This window comes from Pan troglodytes, chromosome 7 (assembly GCF_028858775.2).
Source record: "Pan troglodytes isolate AG18354 chromosome 7, NHGRI_mPanTro3-v2.0_pri, whole genome shotgun sequence".
Classification (NCBI taxonomy): Eukaryota; Metazoa; Chordata; class Mammalia; order Primates; family Hominidae; genus Pan; species Pan troglodytes.
The window spans coordinates 47,373,041-47,399,626 of NC_072405.2; the positions used below are offsets into that span (position 1 = coordinate 47,373,041).

The 26,586-nt window shown below is 44.7% G+C and overlaps 3 protein-coding genes across 5 annotated transcripts in view; 2 read left to right on the forward strand and 1 right to left on the reverse strand.

Moving 5' to 3' along the window:
- The first annotated feature begins 151 nt into the window (after positions 1-151).
- Positions 152-14,660, forward strand: HTRA4 (HtrA serine peptidase 4). The gene is made up of 9 exons (XM_528115.8): positions 152-706; positions 1,008-1,107; positions 2,523-2,727; positions 3,937-4,131; positions 5,200-5,232; positions 7,658-7,772; positions 8,505-8,562; positions 8,960-9,055; positions 13,939-14,660. The coding sequence occupies exons 1-9, from the start codon at positions 241-243 to the stop codon at positions 14,099-14,101; spliced, it is 1,431 nt and encodes a 476-aa protein (XP_528115.1). The 5' UTR covers positions 152-240; the 3' UTR covers positions 14,102-14,660.
- A 1,864-nt stretch (positions 14,661-16,524) lies between these two features.
- TM2D2 (TM2 domain containing 2) lies at positions 16,525-22,583 on the reverse strand. The gene is made up of 4 exons (XM_531125.9): positions 22,234-22,583; positions 21,339-21,426; positions 19,542-19,657; positions 16,525-17,543 (listed from the first exon to the last, which is right to left on the reverse strand). The coding sequence occupies exons 1-4, from the start codon at positions 22,458-22,460 to the stop codon at positions 17,330-17,332; spliced, it is 645 nt and encodes a 214-aa protein (XP_531125.2). The 5' UTR covers positions 22,461-22,583; the 3' UTR covers positions 16,525-17,329.
- Positions 22,584-22,646: 63 nt separating this feature from the next.
- ADAM9 (ADAM metallopeptidase domain 9) overlaps positions 22,647-26,586 on the forward strand; it is a 108,219-nt gene continuing 104,279 nt past the window's right edge. For all 3 annotated transcript variants that reach the window (XR_010159496.1, XR_010159497.1, XM_001135576.6), the window contains exon 1: positions 22,647-23,167. Coding sequence is in view for 1 of the 3 variants with exons in the window: in XM_001135576.6 (XP_001135576.1) it covers positions 23,071-23,167 (97 nt within the window). In the remaining 2 variants the exon portion in view is untranslated. The remainder of the gene's footprint in view (positions 23,168-26,586) is intronic.

The window sequence follows — 26,586 nt, forward strand, 5'->3', positions numbered from 1 at the left end:
CGGGTAGGGCTAGAGACCTTCCCCTTATTGCCTGGGGGAGAACCTGGCCCCGGGGCGCCGACGGGGGCGGGTGGTAGGGGATGTACGGGTGTGTATATGGAGAGGTATGCCAGGCTCTGCCCCTTAAAGTTTGGGGGCCGGCGGAGGCGGCGCCGTGGCCGGGAGAAAGTGTCTCTCATTTAGGAGCGTTTACAGGTCCAGAGTAAAGTCACTGAAGAGTGGAAGCGAGGAAGGAACAGGATGATTAGACCTCAGCTGCGGCCCGCGGGGCTGGGACGATGCCTCCTGCCGGGGCTGCTGCTGCTCCTGGTGCCCGTCCTCTGGGTCGGGGCTGAAAAGCTACATACCCAGCCCTCCTGCCCCGCGGTCTGCCAGCCCACGCGCTGCCCCGCGCTGCCCACCTGCGCGCTGGGGACCACGCCGGTGTTCGACCTGTGCCGCTGTTGCCGCGTCTGCCCCGCGGCCGAGCGTGAAGTCTGCGGCGGGGCGCAGGGCCAACCGTGCGCCCCGGGGCTGCAGTGCCTCCAGCCGCTGCGCCCCGGGTTCCCCAGCACCTGCGGTTGCCCGACGCTGGGAGGGGCCGTGTGCGGCAGCGACAGGCGCACCTACCCCAGCATGTGCGCGCTCCGGGCCGAAAACCGCGCCGCGCGCCGCCTGGGCAAGGTCCCGGCCATGCCTGTGCAGTGGGGGAACTGCGGGGATACAGGTGAGCCTCGGGGGCGCGCGCCCTCGGGACACTTTCTAACTCTGGAGGAGCGTAAAGGAACAAGACCTCACTGAGACCGCACAGTTCGCGCCTGGTCCTCCTGCGTCATTTGCCTCCTGGATTCGACACCTCTGTGTTCCTGATTTCCTTTCCTCCTTAACAGGGGCTCTTTACCGGCTGCTACGTGGTTTCTCCCTCCCCATGCACCTTTTGAACACTGTCTTGCCTTTAACATTTTTCCAACTAGGATAGCAGGTCTGGTTCCCTCGTGGCGTACTCTTGAGCCAGTATTTCTTCATAGGGACCAGAAGCGCAGGCCCGCTCAGGAGGAATTACAACTTCATCGCCGCGGTGGTGGAGAAGGTGGCGCCATCGGTGGTTCACGTGCAGCTGTGGGGCAGGTAAAGGAGGAGGAGGAAGACCTCCACTGTCCCAGCTAATGGTTTCTGCGTGCCTACCTGCTCCAGACCCTTCGCAAGCGTCATTTAATCCTAAAAAACCAGTGAGGAAACTGAGACGTAAAGAGGTTGAATAACCTGTTCAAGGTCATTTAACCAAAGAGCAGAGGCACAAGGATGCTGACTTCTAAATCCCAGCTCCCCCTGCCCACTTAGGTGGCTGGTGCTTTTTCCCCCTCCTGCCACAGACAAAATTTAAGGTCAGACGTAAGAGCTAGTAGACAATTTCTTTTCTTTTTTTGAGACAAGGTCTTGCTCTGTCGCCAGGGCTGAAATGCAGTGACAGATCACGGCTCACTGCAGCTCCATCTGCTGGGCTCAAGTAATCCTCCCAACCCAGCCTCTGGAGTAACTGGGACTATAGGCAGGTGCCACCATACCCAGCTAATATTTGTATTTTTTTGTAGAGACGAGGTCTTGTTATATTGCTCAGGCTGGTCTCGAACTCCTGGGCCCAAACGATCTGCCACCTTAGCCTTCCGACGTGCTGGGATTACGGGTGTAGCCACCACATCCAGCTTAGTAGGCATTTTGGTTGTGATCTTGCTCAGCCCCCACTTTGGATACAAGGAAATCCAGACCCAGAGAGCAGGTTTAATTTGTCCTATGTTACTATGTTACGAGGCCAGTTGGTGGTGGAAACTAAGCCAGAATCAGAGCCCTTTGATTCTCTCCTGCCCGGGTCCTTGATACTGTGGTAAGAGGCTGACTTTTGCCTCTAGTATTAGGATTGGGTTCAGTCTTTTTGCAGCAGAGAACCCATGGGCTGCTACACTAACCAGCTCTGAAGAAGCAGTGTCCCTGGAAAAGGAGAGCTGGACCCCACTCTCAACCATGCTCACAAGAGATGGCTGGGGCCCTGTACCTGCCAAGTCCATTGATACATGGAGAAAATTTACGCATAGCCAGGGAAAAGTGAAATGTCTGAGAAAACTGAAGGAAGGCTGGGTACGGTGGCTCATGCCTGTAATCCCAGCACTTTGGGAGGCCGAGGCGGGTGGATCACCTGAGGTCAGGCGTTCGAGAGCAGCCTGGCCAACATGGTGAAACCCCATCTCCACTAAAAATACAAAAATTAGCCAGGCGTGGTGGTGCATGCCTGTTATCCCAGCTACTTGGGAGGCTGAGGCAGGAGAATTGCTTGAACCTGGGAGGTGGTTGCAGTGAGCCGAGATTGCGCCACTGCACTCCAGCTTGGGCAACAGAGCGAGATTCTGTCTCAAAAAAGAAAAAAGAAAAGAAAAGAAAACTATGATGGAGGTATGTTTAATAAGAGTGAGGTTCCCATGACTCAGATTATATGGCTGTATCCCCTAACTTTCTTGCCCTCTGTTTACACTATTGTCTTGTGGAGACAGGTTACTTCACGGCAGCAGGCTTGTTCCTGTGTACAGTGGCTCTGGGTTCATAGTGTCTGAGGACGGGCTCATTATTACCAATGCCCATGTTGTCAGGAACCAGCAGTGGATTGAGGTGGTGCTCCAGAATGGGGCCCGTTATGAAGCTGTTGTCAAGGATATTGACCTTAAATTGGATCTTGCGGTGATTAAGATTGAATCAAATGTGAGTATTTCAGGGCTGAGTCAGAGTCTACATATTTGGGGATTTTTATCTATTTGCTGATATTTTCTGCCCCACTACACTCTCACACCACATCTTTTCTGTTGAATATATGCTTTTCTCTGGTTTCTTTCTGTTCTTTACTCCCTCTTTTATTTATTTGCTTCAACGCCTTTCTGTATATCCCTAACCGTTTCTTTCTTGAAACAGTCTCCCTCTGTCACCCAGGCTGGAGTACAGTGGCTCAATCTCAGCTCACTGCAACCTCTGCCTCCTGGGTTCAAGTGATTCTCCTGCCTCAGCTTCCTGAGTACCTGGGATTACAGGTGCCTGCCACCACGCCTGGCTAATTTTTGTACTTTTAGTAGAGACTGGGTTTTACCATGTTGGCCAGGCTGGTCTCGAACTCCTGACCTCAAGTGATCCGCCTGCTTCGGCCTCCCAAAGTGCTGGGATTACAGGTGTGAGCCACTGCGCTTGGCCTCTAACTGTTTCTATTAACTATCAAGCAGTCTTTTTTTTTTTTTTTTCCTCCTTCAACTCCTTCTTCAACAAATGCTGCTTCAGGGAAAAGTATTTCTCTACTTGTCTTAGGATATCAGAAATTACTGCAATGGACTCAAAGTTGCTAAGGAATACTTTGAAGTCCTTACTACACATAGTACTGGTAGTCTGCACATCACATATATTGACATGGTGTCTGAGAGCTTTTTAGAAGTTCAGAGTCTCAGCCTTTACCCAGATAGATGTGCTGACTCAGAATCTGCATTAACATAACATCCCTAGGTGATTTGCATGCACATTACAGTGTGAGAAGTGTCACCCTGGGTGATCTCCTTTCTGTTTGTGGCTTATTCACTTTGACTGTTAAGCTTTGAGCTGGAATGGTGCTGTGTAAATTCCTAATGTCAGTTTATGTTCATCAGTGACTTCACTGGCTGTTTACTAATAGTAATTTCTACAAAGTAATTGTTTTAGATCTTAGAAATGATCCCAGTCATCTTAACACTCAAGAGCTTCATGGTAGTTGGACTTTGAGGAAGAAGTAGAAGGCAATCATAGAAGCTGTGTGAGTGGGTGCTTCTCAGGTGGTAAGGGCCAAGGTGATAGAGACAGCGTCATATATGTGTTAGACACACACTTTGGTCAATTCTGATCGTGATTTGTTCTTTACCCTTTCTGTCCTCCTCATCCCTCTTTGGGCACGTGCAGGCTGAACTTCCTGTACTGATGCTGGGAAGATCATCTGACCTTCGGGCTGGAGAGTTTGTCGTGGCTTTGGGCAGCCCATTTTCTCTGCAGAACACAGCTACTGCAGGAATTGTCAGCACCAAACAGCGAGGGGGCAAAGAACTGGGGATGAAGGATTCAGATATGGACTACGTCCAGATTGATGCCACAATTAATGTAAGTCACTTAGGAGAGAGGTGCCCAACCCGTGGGCTGTGGACGACTACAGGTCCATGGCCTGTTAGGAACTGGGCCGCACAGCAGGCTGTGAGCCATGGGCGAGTGAGAATGACTGCCCGAGTTCCACCTCCTGTCAGATCAGTGGCGGCATTAGATTCTCATAGGAGTGCAAACCCTATTGTGAACTGCGCATGCAAGGGATCTGGATTGCATGTTCCTTATAGAATCTAACTCATGCCTGATGATCTGAGGTGGAGCAGTTTCATCCCAAACCACCCCTCCGTCTGTGGAAACATTGTCTTCCACAAAGCCGGTCCCTGTGCCAAAAAGTTTGGGGATTGCTGACTTAGGAGGCCTTTCCTCAGATCACACAATATTGGCAGTTCAGTGAGAAGAATATGTCAGAGTGAACTTTGGGGATGTCCAGGTTTGGTTGAATCACTGTGGGAGGAATGGAATGCCACTTTGTTAGAGTCTGTCCCGTTCGCTGTGATCGCTGGCATCCATGCTATTGGGTGGTCTGTTGTAGAGGTCACCCCTCCTGTAAGAAGGTGGTGGTCCCTTGGCCAGGCACGGTGGCTCATGCCTGTAATCCCAGCACTTTGGGAGGCCGAGGGGGGTGGATCATGAGGTCAGGCATTCGAGACCAGTCTGGCCAACATGATGAAACCCTGTCTCTACTAAAAATACAAAAATTAGCTGGGCATGGTGGCGGGTGCCTGTAATCCCAGCTACTCAGCAGGCTGAGGCAGGAGAATCACTTGAACCGGGAGGCAGAGGTTGCAGTGAGTCGAGATTGCGCCATTGCATTCCAGCCTGGGCAACAGAGTAAGACTCCATCTCAAAAAAAAAAAAAAAAAAATGAAGGTGGTGGTCCCACTGCTATAGTTCTTTACCTACACTGACTTTGGTATTGGTGATGATAGGGGCACAATTTTGCCGGCCTGGGGGGAATAGGAGCTTGGTGGGCTGCTTTTGGTAAACTGTTTTGGGAGCTATGTGTAAAGGACAAGGGGGAATGTATTCATTAGCTTCACTGATGTCTTTTTCAAATTCTGCTTTTAGTATGGGAATTCTGGTGGTCCTCTGGTGAACTTGGTAAGTGATCACTTTCCTTGTTGCTTCATGTTTCTTCTTAACTTTCAAAGACTTTATTAATTCCAGGCCAGGGCTGGTGGCTCATGCCTGTAATCCCAGCACATTTGGGATGACTGCTTGGGGCCAGGAGTTTGAGACTAGCCTGGGCAAGACAGCAAGACACCATATCTACAAAAACAAAAACAAAAAAGGACTTTACATATTCCATGATGCAGACTTGGGTGCCACTCTTGTGTAGAGAGCTGTGGAATGGTGCTTTTCTGTTCTTGGACCTTAAGTCAATAGTTAGAAAAAATTCAAGATTGTTATCCTGGTGTGTGATCTCATCCCACTGAGAACACTAGGGTTCTAGCTCTGGCTTCCTTTGAAATTTCTCTCTTCCCCGTGCTTTCTGTTTTCATTGGCTAGTTACCCAAAGCCCTGGATTGATTTTATTTATTTATTTATTTATTTATTTATTTATTTATTTATTTAATAGAGACGATGTCTCACTATGTTGCCCAGGCTGGTCTCAAACTCCTGAGTTCAAGTGATCCTCCTGCCTTGGCCTCCCAAAGTGTTAGGATTACAGGCATGAGCCACCATGCTGTGCCAAAAGCCCTGGATATTAAACCCAGGTTTATGCCAAATGACCAGCTTTGCTATGAAATGTAGGTCCTTGAAGACCCCTTGATGCTGCATATGAAGAACTATCTCTCATTTAAAAATGCTAATTACATAATGTCATCTGTCCAGGTTTTTAGTCTTGACCTCTTGACCTGCTTATAGATGAGAGAAAAGCCACAACCAGCACTCCTGACTTCAAGTGAGCTGCCTGCCTTGGCCTCTCAAATACATTGCCATGTCATGTATTCTTAAATTGTATTCCGTGTCTCTAGTGGAAATGTCAGGGTTTCTAGTTGCCCAAATACATGTGAAAACCTAAGAGAGTGCAATGCTGTTTGACACATAGCATGTGATCATCCTTTCTGAGTCCCTTTGCACTGATTGCTTTTGGTTCCTGTTTAAATATTACATTTGCTTTTAGAATGAATTTTATGCAAAATGATTGTTTTTTTTTTTTTTACTCATAGCATTGCATGTCATTTTTCTTTGTTTTGTTCCTGCCTTCGCCATTAGACAATGAGTTTACTAGAGCAGGGATGAAATGCAGAATTTCAGGCCATACCCCCGACCTACTGAATTACAATCTGTAGTTTAACACAATCAGAAATCTCTTTTCTGGCTGGGTACGGTGGCTCACTCCTGTAATCCCAGCACTTTGGGAGTCTGAGGTGGGTGGATCACCTGAGGTCAGGAGTTCAAAACCAGCCTGGCCAACATGGTGAAACCCCATCTCTACCTAACATACAAAAAAAAAAAAAAAATTAACTGGGCATGGTGGCATGCGCCTGTAATCCCAGCTACTTGGGAGGCTGAGGCAGGAGAATCGCTTGAACCTGGGAGGCAGAGGTTGCAATGAGCCAAGGTTGCACCAATGCACTCCAGCCTGGGCAACACAGTGAGACTCCGTCTCAAAAAGAAAAGAAAAAAAAAAAAGAAATCTCTTTTTTATCCTTTCCCATTACCTAAAAGGCTAAAGGAAGATGAGGTACATAAAGAGGAAAATATTTTCTACCTCATACCTTTAGCTTAGCAGAGCTTTGTTCCCTAAGGTCAATTTTGCTAATTCTCAGTGCAGTGTTACTGACAATCCCACAGCTTTTTACCTTTTCCATGTTTATTTTTACTTTTAAATAATAAAAAGGTAAATGCTCCTTGTCCTTCTACCTTTGTCAAAATACAAACTGTGGCTCACTTTTAAAGTCAATGTAACTTACTAAAGGAAAAAAATGAGCTTAAGTTTTTTTGTTTTTTTTGTTTTTTTTTTGAGACGGAGTCTCGCTAGGTCGCCCAGGCCGGAGTGCAGTGGCGCGATCTCGGCTCACTGCAAGCTCCGCCTCCCGGGTTCACGCCATTCTCCTGCCTCAGCCTCCCGAGTAGCTGGGACTACAGGCACCCGCCACCAGGCCCGGCTAATTTTTTATATTTTTAGTAGAGACGGGGTTTCACCATGTTAGCCAGGATGGTCTCGATCTCCTGACCTCGTGATGTGCCCGCCTCGGCCTCCCAAAGTGCTGGGATTACAGGCGTGAGCCACTCTGCCCAACCATGAGCTCAAGATTTTAAAAAGTCCTCAGCATCCTTGATCCTTTGGCCATGAAAAGAAGGTAACTTCTGCGCATGTGCAGTTACCCTTTGCTGTCCCATCACACTGTTTGCCCTATAAAGGAACATCCGTTGCTCTCTTTTGAAGTACAAAGTTCCTCTCGGCCCTGTTTTCTGACCCTAAGTAACTAGCTTCACTCCTTCTTCTGCTTGTTCTGGTCTTGCACTCATCAGTTTGCAAAACTTCATGACTGAATGATGTCCCCTCCCTTGCCAGGATGGTGATGTGATTGGCGTCAATTCATTGAGGGTGACTGATGGAATCTCCTTTGCAATTCCTTCAGATCGAGTTAGGCAGTTCTTGGCAGAATACCATGAGCACCAGATGAAAGGTAAAGCAAGTTGGGATTTTTTTTTTTTTTTGGTTTCGTCTTGTGCTTTTCAGGAACACTCAATCTTTTGTGGTGACAGCAATTTTTTTGTTTTTGTTTTTGAGACAGAATTTTGCTCGTCATCCAGGTTGGAGTGCAGTGGCGTGATCTTGGTTTACTGCAACCTCTGCCTCCTGGGTTCAAGCGATTCTCCTGCCTCAGCCTTCCGAGTAGCTGGGACTACAGGCACCCACTGCCACGCCCAGCTAATTTTCGTATTTTCAGTAGAGACGGGGTTTCACTATGTTGGCCAGGCTGGTCTTGAACTCCTGACCTCCAGTGATCTGCTTGCCTCGGCCTCCCAAAGTGCTGGGATTACAGGCATGAACCACCACGCCTGGCCCGGAGACAGCCATTTGAATCCTGTAGACTACTGGGTCACTCATTTGTACTCAGCTCCTATAATGGTGATTTGAGCAGCAATATTGGGGGACTAGGCACAAACCAAGCATGAGTTGTACCCAGAAGTATTTGGATTGAGCTAATGTGGAAATGAAACCCAGGGGCTGGAGGTGGGAGGTGGGTGGGAGGAGTGTAAGTGCTAATGACAAAGGTTCTCTGAAGCCTGTGTTTCATCCAGGTAACCTGAAAGGACAGCTGTGATGGCAAAGAGATCCTGGGACATGGGTGTCTTTTAAGCTGCGCTAACAGGAAAGAGGTTTTGTTGTAACACATCATAACTTTCCTTTCCAGGAAAGGCGTTTTCAAATAAGAAATATCTGGGTCTGCAAATGCTGTCCCTCACTGTGCCGTAAGCATGTGTTTGAATATGTCTGGGTTGTTTTTCAGAGGCAAAAACCATAGCTGCACAGTCTTAACAGAAAAGCTGAGCCACTTGGACCACAGCCAGGTACTCTTGTGACCATAGGCCCTATCTGTCTCAGGGTATGTATCTGCCTCTGCCTGCATCAGCACTAACTATACATAGTTTATTTCATTGTGGCTGTATTTTATAATGTCCAGTGGTTCTAGGCTTTGGGATAGAGGCTCAGCCCGAACTGAGAGGAGAATGACTGTGATTAGCTTGATGGAATCTTCCTTGGCCCTCGTGAACCTTGAGCAGAACAGAGTACCTACTAAGAATTTCAGGCTTTTACCAGGGCTCAGGAGACTAATTCATTGTTTCCTAATCTTCTCACTTCTCTTAGCCTTAGTGAAGAATTGAAAATGCATTATCCAGATTTCCCCGATGTGAGTTCTGGGGTTTATGTATGTAAAGTGGTTGAAGGAACAGCTGCTCAAAGGTAAGAGAAGTGAAGGCCTTTGTCATCTACCTTTGCTTTTTCTAAATGTGTGCCATGGTAAAATGCATGGGGGATCCAGACTTGATCTGTCCAATACAGTGGCCACTACTTACATGTAGTATGTACTGAGCACATGAAATGTGGCCAGTGTGACTGAGGAACTGAATTTTGAATTAAAGTAAGTTTAATTTAAATTAAAAAACCCAGGCCAGGCGCAGTGGCTCATGCCTGTAATCCCAGCACTTTGGAAGGCCAGGGTGGGTGGATCACCTGAGGTCAGGAGTTTGAGACCAGCATGGCCAACATACTGAAACCCCGTCTCTACTAAAAATACAAAAATTAGTGGGTGCGCCTGTAATTGCAGTTACTTGGGAGGCTGAGGCAGGAGAATCGCTTGAACATGGGAGGCAGAGGTTGCAGTGAGCTGAGATCACGCCACTGTACTCCAGTCTGGGCGACAGAGCAAGACTCCACCTCAAAAAAAAATATTATCATTATATAGTAGTATATTGGGGGTGTGTGTTATTTCAAGTGGATTTCAAAGACATAGGAAACAGAGTGTAAAATAACTATTTTAAAAATATCACGTTAAATGATAATATTTGGATATATTGTATTAAATAAGATATATTATTAAATTAAATTCATCTATTTAAAAATTTTTAAAAATGTGGCTATAAGAAAATTTAAAATTATGTATGTGGCTTGCATTATTGTCTACAGGACAGTGCTGATTCAGACTTGGGTACTTATAAAGGCTTTTTTTGTATTTTGGGAGGGAGGTGGTTCTCTATAGTCTAAGAAGAGCTCATGTTATGAGTTAATAGCATAAGTTTAAATTAATTTGGCTAGGAATTCCCAAATCTACCCTTTCAATATTAATAGTTATTACTTAATAACTATTAAGTGATTAACAACTATTAGATATTAGTAACTATTAATTATTCATTAATAGTTTTTTTTTCTTTTGAGATGGAGTCTCACTCTTGTTGCCCAGGCTGCAGTGCAGTGGTGCAATCTCGGCTCACTGCAACCTCCACCTCTCAGGTTCAAGCGATTCTCCTGCCTCAGCCTCCCGAGTAGCTGGGATTACAGGCACCCGCCACCACGCTTGGTTATTGTTGTATTTTTAGTAGAGACAGGGTTTCACCATGTTGGCCAGGCTGGTCTCGAACTCCTGACCTCAAGTGATTCACCCACCTTGGCCTCCCACAGTACTGGGATTACAGGCATGAGCCACCGCGCCTGGCCATATTTTAGGTATTTTAAAACACATTTTTCGGCTGGGCATGTTGGCTCAGCCCTGTAATCCTAGCACTTTGGGAGGCTGAGGTGGGAGGATTGCTTGAGCCTGAGAGTTCGAGACCAGCCTGGGGAACACGGTGAAACCCTGTCTCTACAAAAAATAAAAATTAGGCCAGGTGCCGTGACTCACGCCTGTAATCCCAGTACTTTGGGAGGCCAAAGTGGGCAGATCACTTGAGGTCAGGATTTTGAGACCAGCCTGGCAAACTTGGTGAAACACCATCCCTACTTAAAAAATTTAAAAATTAGCTGGGTGTGGTGTCGCATGCCTGTAATCCCAGCTACTTGGGAGGCTGAGGTCAGAGAATCGCTTGAACCTGGGCAGCAGAGGTTGCAGTGAGCTGGGATCACGCCCCTGTACTCCAGCCTGGGCAAGAAAGCGAGACCCCATTTAAAAAAACAAAAAACAAAAATTAGCCAGGTGTGGTGGTTTGCACCTGTGGTCCCAGTTACTTGGGGAGGTCGAGATGGGAGGTTCACCTGAGTCTGGGCTGTAATGAGCTGTGCTCATGCCACTGCACTCCAGCCTGTGCAACAGAGTGAGACCCTGTCTCAAACAAACAAACAAGCAAAAAAAACTACACCAAAACCTCACAAAACCTACATTTTTCTTTGAACTCTGAATGACAATATCAGAGGCCAGCGCTAAGACCTGTGTAATAAAGCAAAGGCTAGGATAGCTTCCAAAAGAAGGTTCTCCAGCTGATTTCACTGTTGTTTCAAAACATTTAATACTAAGTACTGAGAGAGGTGGCTTGTCCTACAAATATCATTCTCCTGGGCTTTTCTGTTGTACTTCTTTTTTTTTTTTTTTTGAGATGGGGTCTTGCTCTGTCACCAGGCTGGAGTGCAGTGGTGCGATCTGGGCTCACTGCAACCTCTGCCTCCTGGGTTCAAGTGATTCTCCTGCCTCAGCCTCCCGAGGAGCTGGCACTACAGGCGTGCGCCACCACGCCCAGCTAATTTTTGTATTTTTAGTAGAGATGGGTTTTCACCATGTTGGCCAGGATGGTATCCATCTCTTGACCTTGTGATCCGCCTGCCTCGGGCTCCCAAAGTGCTGGGATTACAGGCGTGAGCCACCGCCCGCGGTCTGTACTTCTTTATTATCCCTTTCTCATTGTTTTTATTTTTCAAGAGCTCAGTAATCTGTTTAGATTATGGCACCACTTTCACTGGGGCTTTCCCCCTAGTGAAATCAGAGGGCACTGTTCAGCACAGCAGTCATAGGTCTCATGTTACTAAATTTGGCTTGTCCCTGGTTTCTCTGGACTTTTCTCATTCCTGCTCTGCTCCACTCTTCCCCCATTTCCTTATTTTTAAGTTCTGGTTCAAGACCAAAGCTATTTCTTTCGGCTAAGTCCTTGCTACTCAAAGAATGTGGTCTGTAGACCAGCGTCATTAGCTCAGCTGGGGCTTGTTGGAAAGGCAGAATCCCAGGTCCCACCTTTGATCCACTGAATCGGAATCTGTGTGTTTAACAAGATCCCCAGGTGATTCATGTGTATGTTAAAATGTGAAAATTAGTGCTGGAAGTTGCTGATAAACAGAAATCAGGACTGGGCATGGTGGCTCATGCCATGATGTGGGAGGATCATTTGAAACCAGGAGTTTGAGACCAGCCTGAGCAATATAGTTTCTAAAGATAAATAAATAAAATAAACAAAATCAGCTGGGTGTGGTGGCAGGTGCCTGTAGGGAGGCTGAGGCAGGAGGATCATGTGAGCCCAGGAGTTTGAGGCTGCAGTGAGCCATGACTGCACCACTGTATTCCAGCCTGGGTAAGAGAGTGAGAACCTGTCTCAAACAAATCTATTCTTTCTGGCTTTCACTGACTTATACCTAATAATAATGATAATTACACCATTATCTGGCACTTACAAAACTTTTACTATATCTCAGGCACTATTTGAAGTGTTTTGTTTTTATTATTATTATTTTTTTGAGACTGAGTTTCGCTCTTGTTGCCCCAGCTGGAGTGCAATGGCATGATCTCAGCTCACTGCAACCTCCGCCTCCTGGGTTCAAGCGATTCTTCTGCCTCAGTCTCCCAAGTAGCTGGGATTACATACCTAGCTAATTATTGTACTTTTAATAGAGACGAGGTTTCACTATGTTGAGCAGGCTGGTCTCGAACTCCTGACCTCAGGTGATCCACACGCCTGTGGCTCCCAAAGTGCTGGGATTACAGGTGTGAGCCACTGCTCCTGGCCTATTTGAAGTGTTTTATACACCTGTTTGTGCTCCCAACATTTTATGATATAGGTATTATTTTATAGAGGAAGCAGCTGTGGTACAAAGAGGTTCATTAACTTGTAGAGCGCAGTAAATCAGAGAGCAGAGAGCAGGGATGTGGGCCCTGGCTGAACCCTTCTATTATCCTGCTTTGGTGGCTGCTTTTCTGTTTCTGACAGGCAGAGTGATTTAGTGGCAAGAAGATGGGTTCCCAAGTCTGAAAGACCCAGGATGAAATCCCTCTCACAAGTTGCATGACACAGAAAAAGGTCATTTGTCCTGTCTGAGCCATAGTTCCTCATATTTGGTGCATAGGTTATTAGTAATAATTTGCAGGTTTCTTTTTCTCTTTTCTGACTCACAGGACTAGTATGAATTAAGTTCTCTATAAGTTCTTTCTTTGTACTCACTGGTCCTAAGTCATCCTCCTAAACTGTCTTTGTTCTAAGGTTATTTCTTGATTTTAGTTTTATACTTAAGCGTCTCTTCATATCCTCTTGCGTTAAGCTTCTTCTTTTTAAACTCCACATATCTTGATGATCAAACCACATTATCATTCTTCCTTGAGCTTCCCATTTCTATCAAGTGGTGTCTCCTGGAGTCATTTGCTGTTCCTTTTTCAGCCTATTTTCACCAAATCACTGGCATGGCTATTTCTGTATTGTGTTTTGTATTTGGAGCTGGTTTTTGCTTCTAGAATATATACTCTATGTGAAGCAATTATGTTGAAGGCAATAAAGTCACAACTTTGGAGAAAAGGAGCCTAGAGCCAGAGCTGGAAATATTTAGACTCAGAAGGTTGGCGGGTTTTTGATTTAGTGGAAGCAGAATTCCTATAATGCAGCTCAGCATCCTTCCCAGCTCCATAAGCTGGGGCGGGGGGGTGGGGTGGGGTGGGGAAGACGGGCAAGTGAGTGGGCTGCCAGAATCAAACTGAGCCGAGTTTAAGTGTCTGGGAGAAAACATATTGCTTGGGCTTTTCACTTTGGCTGCTGAGGCTGGGAGCATGTTTGAAGTTCACAGAGGTCAGGGATTGATAGAAATTAAAAGCTAAACTCCCCCTTCCAAACCAACTCCCCAAAATGGGAGGAGTAAACTTCTCACATGATTCTGATAGGAAATTAATTTTATAAAGGTAAATAAGACAGTTGTCCTCTAGGTGACTTTTTTGCAGCATATTTTAGAATAGCTTTATGATTTGGAAGGATTGAGGCTATTTTCTCGTTTGTATGCTTAATGCCAGCAAAATAGTGCCATTAAGACAGAGATATTAAATTATAGATGGGGATAAGTAAAATTCTTCTTATAGTTTCATGATCCTCTTTTTTTTCTCCCTCTCTCAGCTCTGGATTGAGAGATCACGATGTAATTGTCAACATAAATGGGAAACCTATTACTACTACAACTGATGTTGTTAAAGCTCTTGACAGTGATTCCCTTTCCATGGCTGTTCTTCGGGGAAAAGATAATTTGCTCCTGACAGTCATACCTGAAACAATCAATTAAATATCTTGTTTTAAAGTGGGATTATCTAAAAAAAAAAAACAAACCAGTTATATCACGTGGTTTGGAGATGTGCCAAACATGGCAAGAAGTTTTTGGATCTTTTTCTTACGAAGAAAAATGGATGGTTATCAACCCAAATGCCCATCAATGACAGAATGAATAAAGCAAATGTGGTACATATACACCATGGAATACTATGCAGCCATAAAAAGCAACAGTCCTCTGCAGGGACATGGATGGAGCTGGAAACCATTATCCTCAGCAAACTAACGCAGGAACAGAAAACCAAATACTGCATGTTCTCACTTATAAGTGGGAGCTGAACAATGAGAACACATGAACATAGGGAGGGGAACAACACATACTGGTGCCTGGCAGTGGGTAGGGTAGAGGGAGGGAGAGCATTAGCAAAAATAGCTAATGCATGCTGGGCTTAACACCCAGGTGATGGGTTGATAGGTGCAGCAAACCATCATGGCACACATTTACCTATGAAACAAACCTGCACATCCTGCATATGTACCTCAGAACTTAAAAATAAAAATAAAAAGAAAAATGGTAATGTTGTGAGATTACAATTAAAAAATAAGAAAAATGGAGTTTGAAACACATATACACATTCAGGGATCATTAGGTTGGGGTACTATACTGTTGCTAAGATGCCTGACTATGTCAAGTGGAAGAAGAACACAGTGCCAGGAAATCTGGGGGAACTGATAACATTTTATTAAAGGCAAGAAACAACTAAAAGGCAGGCAGTTTCTAATTTAACCTTGAGAGAAGGACACTGTAGTATTTTAAACCTTCTCTGTAGCCATAAACTAGATATAACACACACATATACAAATGGATCTACCAAAATTTAAGAAACAACCTGAATAAAGTGCAAAGGCAATCAATTGTTAAATAGTACTCCTTTAGTCCATCAGGTTTTCAGGTTGTATCACATTTGGCCAGGTTTGTGGGCAGATGGATGATGGGTGTCATTTACAAGTCAAATGAAAACCAGTAATTTTGGATTGTCACATAGGAATACTGATGATTCTCAAATTACCACTCTAGCAGCGAGAACAACTTTTGTCTCCAGCAGCTTTACTGACAGTAAGAAGGGCATCTTCAGTAGTTTCTAGTCTTTTAGCCCTTCAACCAAGCTCTTACCCCTGGCAACATAAATGACTTCAAGCCTTGGAGCTGCAAAATTTCTTTTTTGGTCAGAGTCTCACTCTGTTGCCCAGGCTGAAGTGCAGTGGCAGGATCTCGGCTCACTGCAATCTCTGCCTCCTCAGTTCAAGTGATTCTCTTACCTCAGCCTCCCGAGTAGCTGGGATTACAGGTGCACGCCACCACGCCCGGCTAATTTTTGCATTTTTACTAGAGACTGGGGGGTGGGGTGGGGGAGTGTGTCTCACCATGTTGGCCAGGCTGGTCTGGAACTCCTGACCTTAAAGGATTCACCTGCCTCGGCCTCCCAAAGTGCAGGGATTACAGGCTTGCACCATTGCGCTGGCCCTAAAGTTTCTTATTTTTTAAAGAAAACAACTTTTGGTAGGGTTATGAATATACTTAGGAGGTTAAAAAAAGTGTGAAATGAGGCAGGACTTGGTTAGGTGAAAAGTAGCATCTTATTTTGGGTAATATTATAATTTATGTTTTTTAGACTTCCCTTAGAAATTTTTTTAAAATATACATATGGCATCCTTGAACTCCCTTAAACTCTTTTATTTGTATAAATTTATAGGGTACCAGTACAATTTTATTTCATGCATAAATTGTGTAGATGAACCCCTTTAAGTTCTATGTAAATTCTGTGTATGTAGATTTTTCTGGGGAGAGGGTCTAGTTTCTTCATGACCCATAAAAATTTAATAAATACTATCTTAGGGTATAAAGATTATGAATTAAAAGTTACCAATTGTTATGTTATAAGCAAGTTTAAGGTCAGTGTGGTACAGAACTTTCAAGACAGAATAGGATCATCTGTTTTAAATTTTTTACAGAAAATTGCCACCTTTAATAATGTAAAAACAGTGATTAATCAGGAATGATAAAGCAAGAAATTCTTAGGAAAGCTACAAAATGATAGAATGTATCCAGGGAAGTTATTTCAACTGTGATATTTGGTCTTAAATTCAATTATTATTAGGTAAACTGAATGAGTTCTACCTTGTTTCTAGAATTTGTAAGTTATTCTGAGTAAAGCCTCTTCCATTGACTTGGCCACATTGCCCACCTTTGATTTTATATTTAATAGTTCTTTCAACTTAGATTGCAAAGGATGAGAACTGAGTTTTTAAAACCACTTACAATCTGGAACATTTCCTTTTATTCCTGGTGATTTGGGAATGCAGAAGTGTGGCTGTATCTCTTTCTGACTGCTGCAGCCCACAGGGAGAGCTAATCATGAAGAATAGTTTTACAGAAACTTGTATGAAATCTTAATTTTATTAGCATGGGCTGGTAAACGCTGATTTTTAGATTGGACAATTCTGCAAGGAGGAATAGCTCAACTCACACATCTGATGCCGCTGGCTTTCAAAACATAAGTGGAATGAAAAAATTATTGCACTGCATATACTGCCTCTGGAACATAATGGAGACACAAGAGGGCTTAATAGGATGGCTCATTTCAAATGACTAGGTTTCTGCAAAACAAATATAATTTTGAGTTTATTCCCCCTACTGAAAATACTCATACAGTACTCCAAGTTGGCAAAATTTATTCTACATTTAAATTCAGAAAGTCAGAATTTCAGTGTGTATTACAATCCACGGCCATTTCTACTTCTGCTGAAGATTTTCATTGTTCAGCTTCAGATCTCCTTGCATGAAGACTCAGGGTCACAAGAGGAACATGGATCCAAATATTCATTTTGCTCAACTTGTTAGGTCCACTTGCTCCAAAGGACTGAAGATATAGCAATGTACAGAAAGGAAGACTATGGAAACCCATCCACAGCTTGTAAACTCGCCACTATCCTTTATGTTTTGTGCATGAGGAAAGGAACAAATTTGATTCCCCACAACACTTTTTGCTTGTCATTCCGTCTGCAAGGTAAAATCTGGGTTGAAATTCCAAAGTCCAAAGAAGCCTTCTTAACCAAACAAATGCCCTCCAAAAGAAGGAAAATAACATCAGGTCTGATATCAAAGAGGAGTTTTGAGCCTGTAGAGATGAATTCAGAAGACAGAGCTTTCACCTGCCTCCCTGGGCCATGATGGCAGCTCTTTTTAGTAAACAGTGCACCAGTTGCTGCCATCACTTGGCATCAGCCCTCCAGTAATTAGCAAAATAAGGTCAACAAACCACCAAATCCCAAGTCCTCCAAGCGTCAACAGCTTCCCTACTGCAGTGCCAGTGTGTCCCAAACAGAATCGATCCACACCAAAACATCCCAGGAAGAAGGAGTAGAGTAAAGTGGTTATGAAGTAGTGTCCGGTATACCTAGGTGAAAGGAATGAAAAGGAAGATGTTTTACTGCACGAAAATTTAAACCCTTAAGGATTAGTGAATTTAACATAAGTGATGAGACGGTGCAGTGGACCCTCTGTGGCCTTTTACCCTCCATTTTGTTTTCTTTTATGATATGGTCAGTGAGGTGAGAGGATCAGGAAAAACCAAAGTTTATTATACTCATAGGTCCCAGAGACAGGAGGCACATCATGTTATACAAGGCTACCTGGCAAAGATACCAGCGTGGTTGGAAGATAGAAGGGAGGGGAAGGTTTTTGGCCACTATCTTCATTGGGGTTTCTGCAGGAAAGGCAAGACAGGGCAGGGCGAATAGTTTAGAATTGGCTAGTTTGAATAACCTCAGCAGGCTCTAAGCTATAGGAGTGGTCCCTGGTTGCCTGGCACTTGGACCTGAGAAGACTAAGGCAGAGGAATATTATTTCCTGGGGTGTACAGGCCAGAAACAGAAGATATGTCTCTAGACTAGTTTGCATATCAAAGGCATGCTGCTGGTTGGGCCCTTTGCTATCTCTAAGAAATGACTAGCTTCAGGAAGAGCAGTCTCTTCACAGCCAGAAAGGTTTTTAAGATGTCAAACATCATAATGTACAATAATTTAAAAAACTTTTTGACCATGGTGGTGGCTGATGCCTATAATCCCGGCACTTTGGGAGGCCAAGATGGGAGGACCACTTGAGCCCAGGTGCTCCAGGCCAACCTAGGCAACATAGCAAGACCCTGTTTCTACCAAAAAAAAAAAAAAAAAAAAAAAAAAAGGCCAGGTGTGGTGGAGCACACCTGTAGTCCTAGTACTTGGGAGGCTGAGGTAGGAGGATCGCTTGAGCCCAGGAGGTCGAGGCTGCAGTGAGCCCTGTTTGTCTGTTTGTGCCATTACACTCCAGCCTGGGCAACGGAACAAGACCCCACCTCCAAAAAAAAAAAAATACGCATTTTTTTATAATACACCCTCTTCACCTTTACTTCACTGTCCTCTAAGAATCTCTAGTTGGTAGAGGGTCTCAACAGAATACTTGCTAAGATATGGAGCATCTCTAAGAACAAATACCGACTTTTGCAGAGTTGGATTGGACAAGAAGTCATCAAGCACATTTGCACAACAGGCACCATGGTAGGAGTAGGAGTCTGGGCTCCCATCCTCCTCTGTAGAGGCTCTTTTCCTGAGACTCAGCTGGCTTCCTGCGTGTAGTTCTCTAAGGAAGCACTGTCCTTAAATGAACACTTGAACTCCATACACTCTTTCCTGTTGTTCTGAGCAGCGAAAAGCGAGGACTTCTTCATGAGGCTCTGCCCTTATCCACTGTGCTGACACAGCTGCAGTTACTCTAATATTACTAATCATAGTCATAGACTGTTTCCATTAGCAAACTGTACAAGGCAATTCTGTGCCTTCCTTTACCTTAATGATAAACTGATTTTCAGAGTGTGGAGCCTACACTTTTTATAATAAAACCTTTATTCCTGAAATACTAGGGCAATTTGCACAAGATTTATATCTATTGTAGGAATTTTGGGGCTAGATCATCTGGCCCAAAATTCTGTAGATGAGGGATAAACTGAGTGCCCACAGGCACTTAGCAAGTTAGAGAAAGAGACAGTTAGAACTTCACCTTCCGGGCTTAAGTCTAGAGTCCTCTCTACTATAAACATATTGCTTCTGTCAATGAATTATGCACAATGGTAGCCATAGACCCTCTTTGGTGCTTAAAAAAAGTCATATCAAAAAATAACAATGAGCTGAACACAGTGGCATGTGCCTGTTGTCCCAGATACTCGGGAGGCTGAGGCAGGAGGATTGCTTCAGCTCAGGAGGTCCAGGCTGCGATAAGCCATGATTGCACCACTGCACTCCAGCCTGGGTAACAGAGTGAGACCCTGTCTCTTAAAACAAAAAATAAATAAATAAAAAGACAAGGAAAATGGCTCTACCTCCAACCAAGTACCAACTACTCCAATCAAAGTAACACTTACTTTATACAAGGTTTATTTTCTCGTAGAAAGGTCCTAGGACTGGCACACTCAATTCCATCTAAGGCATGGCACTGGACTGAAGTGTGTTCCACGTCGCTGTAGGCCTGACCGCCGAACTGTGGAATAACAACCAAGACCAAAACCAACTCACCAGAGCAAGTGACACAAACATCTATCTTTATATTCACTAATAAAAGAATAAAAGCTGCCTCAGGACTACAATTATTCCAACAAGGTTGAGGTACAGCTGTGCTCAAGGGCAAGGAATTTAGTGACACACTTCTGAGTCCATCTTAAAGGTACACTGTCTTAAATAAACTCCTGCTTTCTTCTTCATGACTGGCTTCTTCAATAATATAGTAAAAAAAAACCCCAAACACACTCAGTGTCATTAAAGGCCATTTAGAAGAGATGAACACAATGCTTTACTTATCTTTACTTATAAGCATATGTATATGCTTATACATATTTATATGTATAAGCTTATACATATTTATATGTATAAGCTTATACATATTTATAGGAAAAAGAGCATATAACTGAGCATTTGGGAGTGGGTATTTAAAAAGTCACTGCCTATTAGAGGTCTCTTTTATATCTATTAAAAATGAATAGAATTAGGAAAGAACTCAGGATATTATCTGACTCAGGACTTTTTTTAGGTCATAAATGTGTATTACCTGATATCTGTGGGACACCTGTTAAGTTTAAATTCCAGCCAAAAATTTCAGAACTGGGCCTCTTACCATTGCTTAACTGAATTCTAGCCAAGAAATCACAGATATTCATTTTTTACTGGTACCTTATATCAGTGCTTATTACTATTTTCATTGACGAGTTCCTCAAAGGGAAGGGACTGGGAAATAAGAATGCTTACAGGATAAACTCAATTTTTAATTAAAATGGGCAAAAGTGATCTCTATACAATATTAACTCAAACTTTAATCAATAATTATCAACAGAGTAAAATTTCATTGTCTTAAATATTTATCTATACATGATTTCAGTAAGAGTTGCCCTTTTAGTCTTATTACTGTCAGGTTTATTCCTCTGTGTCTGATTTAGTACAAAAAATGCCTTCCCATCTTTCTCTTAACACCTGACCAAATCTTGACTTGCATTATGTGGCATAATAGGATGGCGAGTCCATGGTGGGGAGGAGATACATGAACTTCATTGGTTATTTTGAGAGATTGATTAGGAACTGTACACTCAGCTTTAGGGATATTACTAATAAACCTTAATAGCTTTTTTCCATTCCAAGAAGCCACTGTTAACCAATGGCTTCCGCTGGAACGCTTTAATGTCCTACAAAGACATATCCTGGTAGACTCTATCTGTCTCCTATGGACATGGTGGAACCTGTTTGCCTGGAGAAAAGAAATGTCATTGGCAAAAAAAGCTCTGCCCCAAATGCATGTGTAACAAAGATACTGCCCAATCCATCACCAGTGTTGCAAAGTGCACAGACTTCCTTTTGCTCTTTCAGGAAAGGTTCATGCCTTGAAGGAGAGTCAGGGGTGACATTTTAGTTTCAAAATCTGTCAGTGGCCAAAGGAACCAAAGACAGGTTGGTCTTTGCACCTGGGTGGTTTTGGCACAGAGATTGCTCCTTCATAAGGAAACCAAATATCTTGTTCAGTCACTGACCCTGGCCATACTGGAAATTTCCAGTAACGGTCTTTCTGAGGAAATTCCTCAAAAAACTTTGTACCTCTTATACTTTTATGTAATAGCATTCAGACATTCCTATTTCGTTATCGAAGGGTTTGCTCTTACGACAAAACAAAAACTCACCTTGAGACAACCATAACCAAGTTCCTGGGATGCAGTTGCATTTCCAACATGATCCACTGGGTCTTCACATTCTATAAATTCATCAGGTCTGTAATTCACCAGTAAGATCATGATCATCATCATACGGTCTTTGCAAATCGCTGTTTGCATGCACGTAATCAAAACAGGCAAAAGACATTTCTTCTTCAAGTTTTCTGGGGTTCAGTTTCACCCTGCTGACCCCTTTCCAAGCCAATTAAACTGAAGCACAGCAGGTCAAACGGACAGCGACCAAAATGAACCTTTTGTTGGAGAAGGGAGGTGTTTCTGGTCCTGTTTCTATAAGGATTCTACTTCTGCCATGGTTTCATCTCTTCAGTAGGCAAACAACAAGATTCTGGGGGCAAAATTTAAGCCAAAGTATTCTCAGTCCTCTTTGCATTTCCCAAATGCCTTTTCTTGTTTGATCAAAAAGAGATGTTAAAAAATGGCGTGATTCTGCAACGGTAAGAATATTGATTGCTTTTTTAAAAGATGCCTTGTAGGCAGAGACAAGTCATTTACTCCATTTATGCCTTACTCAGTACTGGCACCGAATCGACCGACTAATACTCTCCTTGGGCTAAAGGGCGCAGGGCAAAGAAAGCACAACCTTACGCCCTTCTTCCAGAGGCTATATGATGTTACTCCTACCCAGTTTTCCTCTTTGGGGATCTCAAAGGCTCTGTCACTGACACACAAGAGTTTTCTCTGCACGGGCTGTGAGAAACCTGGTTCATGATATTTGCCTCCGGAACGACCTCAGAGGGGCAGGGTCTGAAAAAATGCAGCGTCCCCCCAACCCTGCCTTCCCTTAACACCCATATATTCCTGGCACACCCTCCACGTCCACCCGCCTCGACCACTGGTAGCTTACAGGTAAGAGCAGAGGATGACCGGAGAGTGGGGGTCGCCATATTCCCAGCTCGCAGCACCCCCGGGGCCCTCCGGCTGGGCGGCGCCAGCGGATGTGAGCTCAGGCTCAGCGGTCGCATTTTGCGAGTGGCTCCGAGACACACAATGCAGCAGAAGTAAATTCCCCAGCAGCAAAGCCGCCTGGCCGCACAGAAGTAAGTAACTAACCGGGCAACCACCTAGCACCATCTTCCCGGGCACAGGAGCGGAGACCCAGCCTCAACCACAACCCCAGGCCAGCAGCACAGACCCAAGAACTGCGTGGTCAGGCCTTTCCGCGTAGCCCCGCCCGCGTAGCCCCGCCAAACAGCCAATGGACGCGCAGCTCGACGCTCCGCGCACCTCCGCCAACCAACCAGAAAAGGTCGAGCAGACGGGCGGGGCTACTCCGCCCTCCGCTTCTGCTTCTCGATTCCTCTTCTGGGTCTCATGCTCCTCCTTCTTTTGCGCCGAATGCGTTCTCCAATCGGATCCGTCGACCCCCCTAGGTGGGCGTGCCCGGCAGCCGACGGGGCGGGGCGGATATGACTGGCGGGCCGACTAGTGCTGGTTGCCACCGCCGGTTTAGAAATCCTATTCTCGCGCCGGGGACTGGATTTTTCCCTACGTCAGCGCAGCTAGGCGATGTCGGGAGCGAGCTCGGACCGAGGGCTCAGTTGCGTCAGTGCCGCGCGCGTGCTCGTCCCCGGGCGCGCGCGCTTCCCGGCCAGACTTGGGGCCCCGGCAGGGTTGGAAAATGATGGAAGAGGCGGAGGTGGAGGCGACCGAGTGCTGAGAGGAACCTGCGGAATCGGCCGAGATGGGGTCTGGCGCGCGCTTTCCCTCGGGGACCCTTCGCGTCCGGTGGTTGCTGTTGCTTGGCCTGGTGGGCCCAGTCCTCGGTGCGGCGCGGCCAGGTGGGTGTCCGCCCCCCGGGTCGGTTGGGACGGCTGCTTCCTAGGGACGGGGCGCTCGGAGTGAACCTGTGGTGCCTGGGAGTGGAGGGGCCTGGCCTGGGGATCGGACCCGGGGTCGGGGGGCGCGGCCGCTCCAGGTGTGTGCGGACCGGGGTCGCACCCGAGGCGCGGGGTTTGGCGCCCCAAGCCCTTCTTGGCCCGGGTCCTCTGCCCGGCACCGCTTCCTCCGTGTCCTGTTCGATGGAGCCGTTCCCAGCGTCCCCCCATCCCTCGCCGCCTCGCGCGAAGCCGGGTCCCCCAGACGCCCCGAAACCCGCTCTGGGGCAGGCGCTGACCTCGGCGGGCCGGAGCCCTGCAGGCTGGGCGCGCCCGCGGGCGTTCAGTCCTCCAAACGCCTGCAGGGAGGGAGCTGGCTCTCGCTCGTGGAGTTAATGTCGCTTGGAAAGAGACTGAGAGATGAAACTTTTGCTGCAGGTTATAATTTGAAATTTTGACGTTCATGGTATCCTTGGGTCAACACTGCTAAATTTAATGGTGGAATAAAGGTGGGTGGGAGGACGCTCATTTCTCTTGGGTCATTTTTGTAGTAAGAATATTTTGTAAACGATGTGCTACCTTTCTATAGCCAAACCATTCTTAAAAAATCTGTGTTTTTATTGGGTTCGTACTGTGTTAAATCCGGACAGATAATCCCTGCTCTTTTGAACTCACAGGATTATTGTAGGAATTAAATCATTTGTGTGAAATCGTTTTTGAATTGTGAAACTGCCCTTGACTATGTAAGATACTTGTATTGGAGATGCCCAAACATAGCGGAAGCAAATTGTCAGCACGCTGGCGTCTTTCTGGAAACAAGTTGTTTATTTTGGATTTTGTATGATATAATTGTTTGCATGGCTGTATTTTCTCTATCAGCGACAGAGGATGATGGAGAATGGGAGTTTTTACTAAATCATTGATTGAAAGTTATTCAAAGGTGATGATAGAAGATTTCAACGCAGGACTGTTGACCTTCAGGAAACTAATTACTTGTTTTTCTTATCTTTGGCTGCTTCATTTGAAATTAAGTAAATTTGCCCCGTTGTGGAAATGTTGAAACTCTGAAAATGTTTTGAATGGGAAGTTGCCAAATTTCTTCTGGTTAAAACTACTTTTCCGGTGGTATTCTAGATGGTTAACACTCACCGATGTTTAAGGTGAAGACGATTATACATCCGGAGTTTTATTAATCTGTGATTTTTTTTGTGTTTGTAAATGTAAATAAGACTGTATTTTTAAATGTTAATATAAATTGTCAGTCATTACCGACCTGCATTAGGTGAATGGAATATCCTCATGGTCTTTAACTGTGGTTTTGGCCAGCTCCTCACTTCGGCATGTGTATGCCCCTTCAAAGTTTAGCCACCGTTTATGGAACTCCTATAAACACCACACAGTTGATTGTAGAGGGGCAGAAGGTGACCAAATATACTAAGCGCATCTGAGAGATGTTGGGGAAGATTTTTAGAGAAAATAATATTTGAACTGGGCTACATCGGTGATTTTTCAAGTAGGATAGTAGATACATTCTAAGCAGAGGAAAGTTTTTGCAAGAGTATGGTGGGGCGGGGGGCGTATGAAAGAACATGACTTTTTAGGAAATGATAAAAATGTCAATATGTCTTCATGCAGACTATAAAAGGGAGGGATGGAAGATCAAACTAAGGTGGGTTGTTACCAGTTGGGAAGAGTCTTCTATGCTGAACTAAGGGGTTTGGACTTCACCCCGTAGGAAGTTCTTTGGGCAGTGGAGGTTTTAAGTAGGGGTGCGACCTAATCTCATTTTCTGTTAAGAAAACGGGCAACACGGTGGAGGATAGAATCTAGGAGGGAGAGACTAGAGGCTGGGACACCGGTTAAGAGGCTTTTGTAGTAGTGTGCAGTGAGTCAACTCTTGTTTCTCTCGGGGAACGTTCATACAAAATCAGCTGACCACATTTTTGCAGTATAAGGTGTTTAAAACGTGCACTGAAACATTTTCCAGGATCGAAAGAGGAATTTGAGGTACCAGGCACACGTCAGTTACATTAGGAGTTAAGTAGGTTTTATAGGATTTTTACTACCATTTATAACATTGTCTCAATGAGGAAATGCAGTATAATTTCCAAACAGCTAACTTTCAGTAAACTTTTTTTTTTTTTTTTAAACTGACAAAGGTAACTGTGTCATTGTAAAAAATAACAAGGGGAATCAGGTATGAAACCTCTTCTGATTTTCTAAGGTAGTAATTATGAGGAACAGATTTAGAATTTTTTTTTAAACAAAGACTGGCATTCTAAAGAAAATGACTTTGAAAGCTTACTCATGGTGAGTCACTGTAAAATGATTTGTGTAGTAAAAACTTAGGTCCATACTAATCTCGTTTTCAGATGCCAGCAAAATATTTGAATTTGATATGTTTGTGTTTGTGCTGATAGGAGAATGTAGCCTTTTACATTTAAGAATGATTTGGTTTTCAACCTTTTAAGTAAAAAAGAAAGCATATATAATTAAAATATGTACAAACCTAGTTCCTGGTTTCCAAGACAGTTTTCAAAAAGCACTTGAAGCTTTAACTTACCAAATTTATATTTGCTCTTTGTAAAAAATCTGGGTTTATAATAGAATTTATTATGGAATCCCCCAAAAGATGCAAGCTCTAAGTAACTGGAAGCTTTTTCTTGGGAATATCCGCAAGCTCAAACATATGACATAGCCTCATATTTCTTTTTCCTTTTTGATATGTATCATATACTGGAGGCTTGGAGTCATGCCATCCTTTTGAGTGAGCGCTATGGAACTGCCTCATAAATGAATGCAGTCCTTTTGGTATCTCAGTAGCTAATCCCTCACAGTCTTTTTTTTTTGAGATGGAGTCTTGCTGTGTCGCCCAGGCTGGAGTGCAGTGGCACGATCTCGGCCCACTGCAACCTTCACCTCCCGAGTTCAAGCAATTCTCCTGCCTCAGCCTTATGCCTGGCTAGTTTTTTGTATTTTTAGTAGAGATGGAGTTTCACGGTATTAGCCAGGATGGTCTCGACCTCCTGACCTCGTGATCCGCCCACCTCAGCCTCCCAAAGTGCTGACACTACAGGCATGAGCCACCGCGCCCCGGCCTCTCTCACAGTCTTTGAATGGGTCTAATGTGGACCCAACTAAAGTTGGGTAGCACAATGTTGTTTGTATATTGAGAGATTATTGTAGTTTATTTTCCATTTCATGTTGTTATTTTAATCAGATTATTTTCCCTAAGTGATCATATGTGGGACACTGCTTGAGTCACATCTTCTTTTTTTCTTTCTGAGAGACAGGGTCTTGCTCTGTTGCCCAGGCTGGAGTGCAGTGGAACAGTCATAGATCACTGTAACCTCGAATTCCTGGGCTGAAGCAATCCTCCTGCC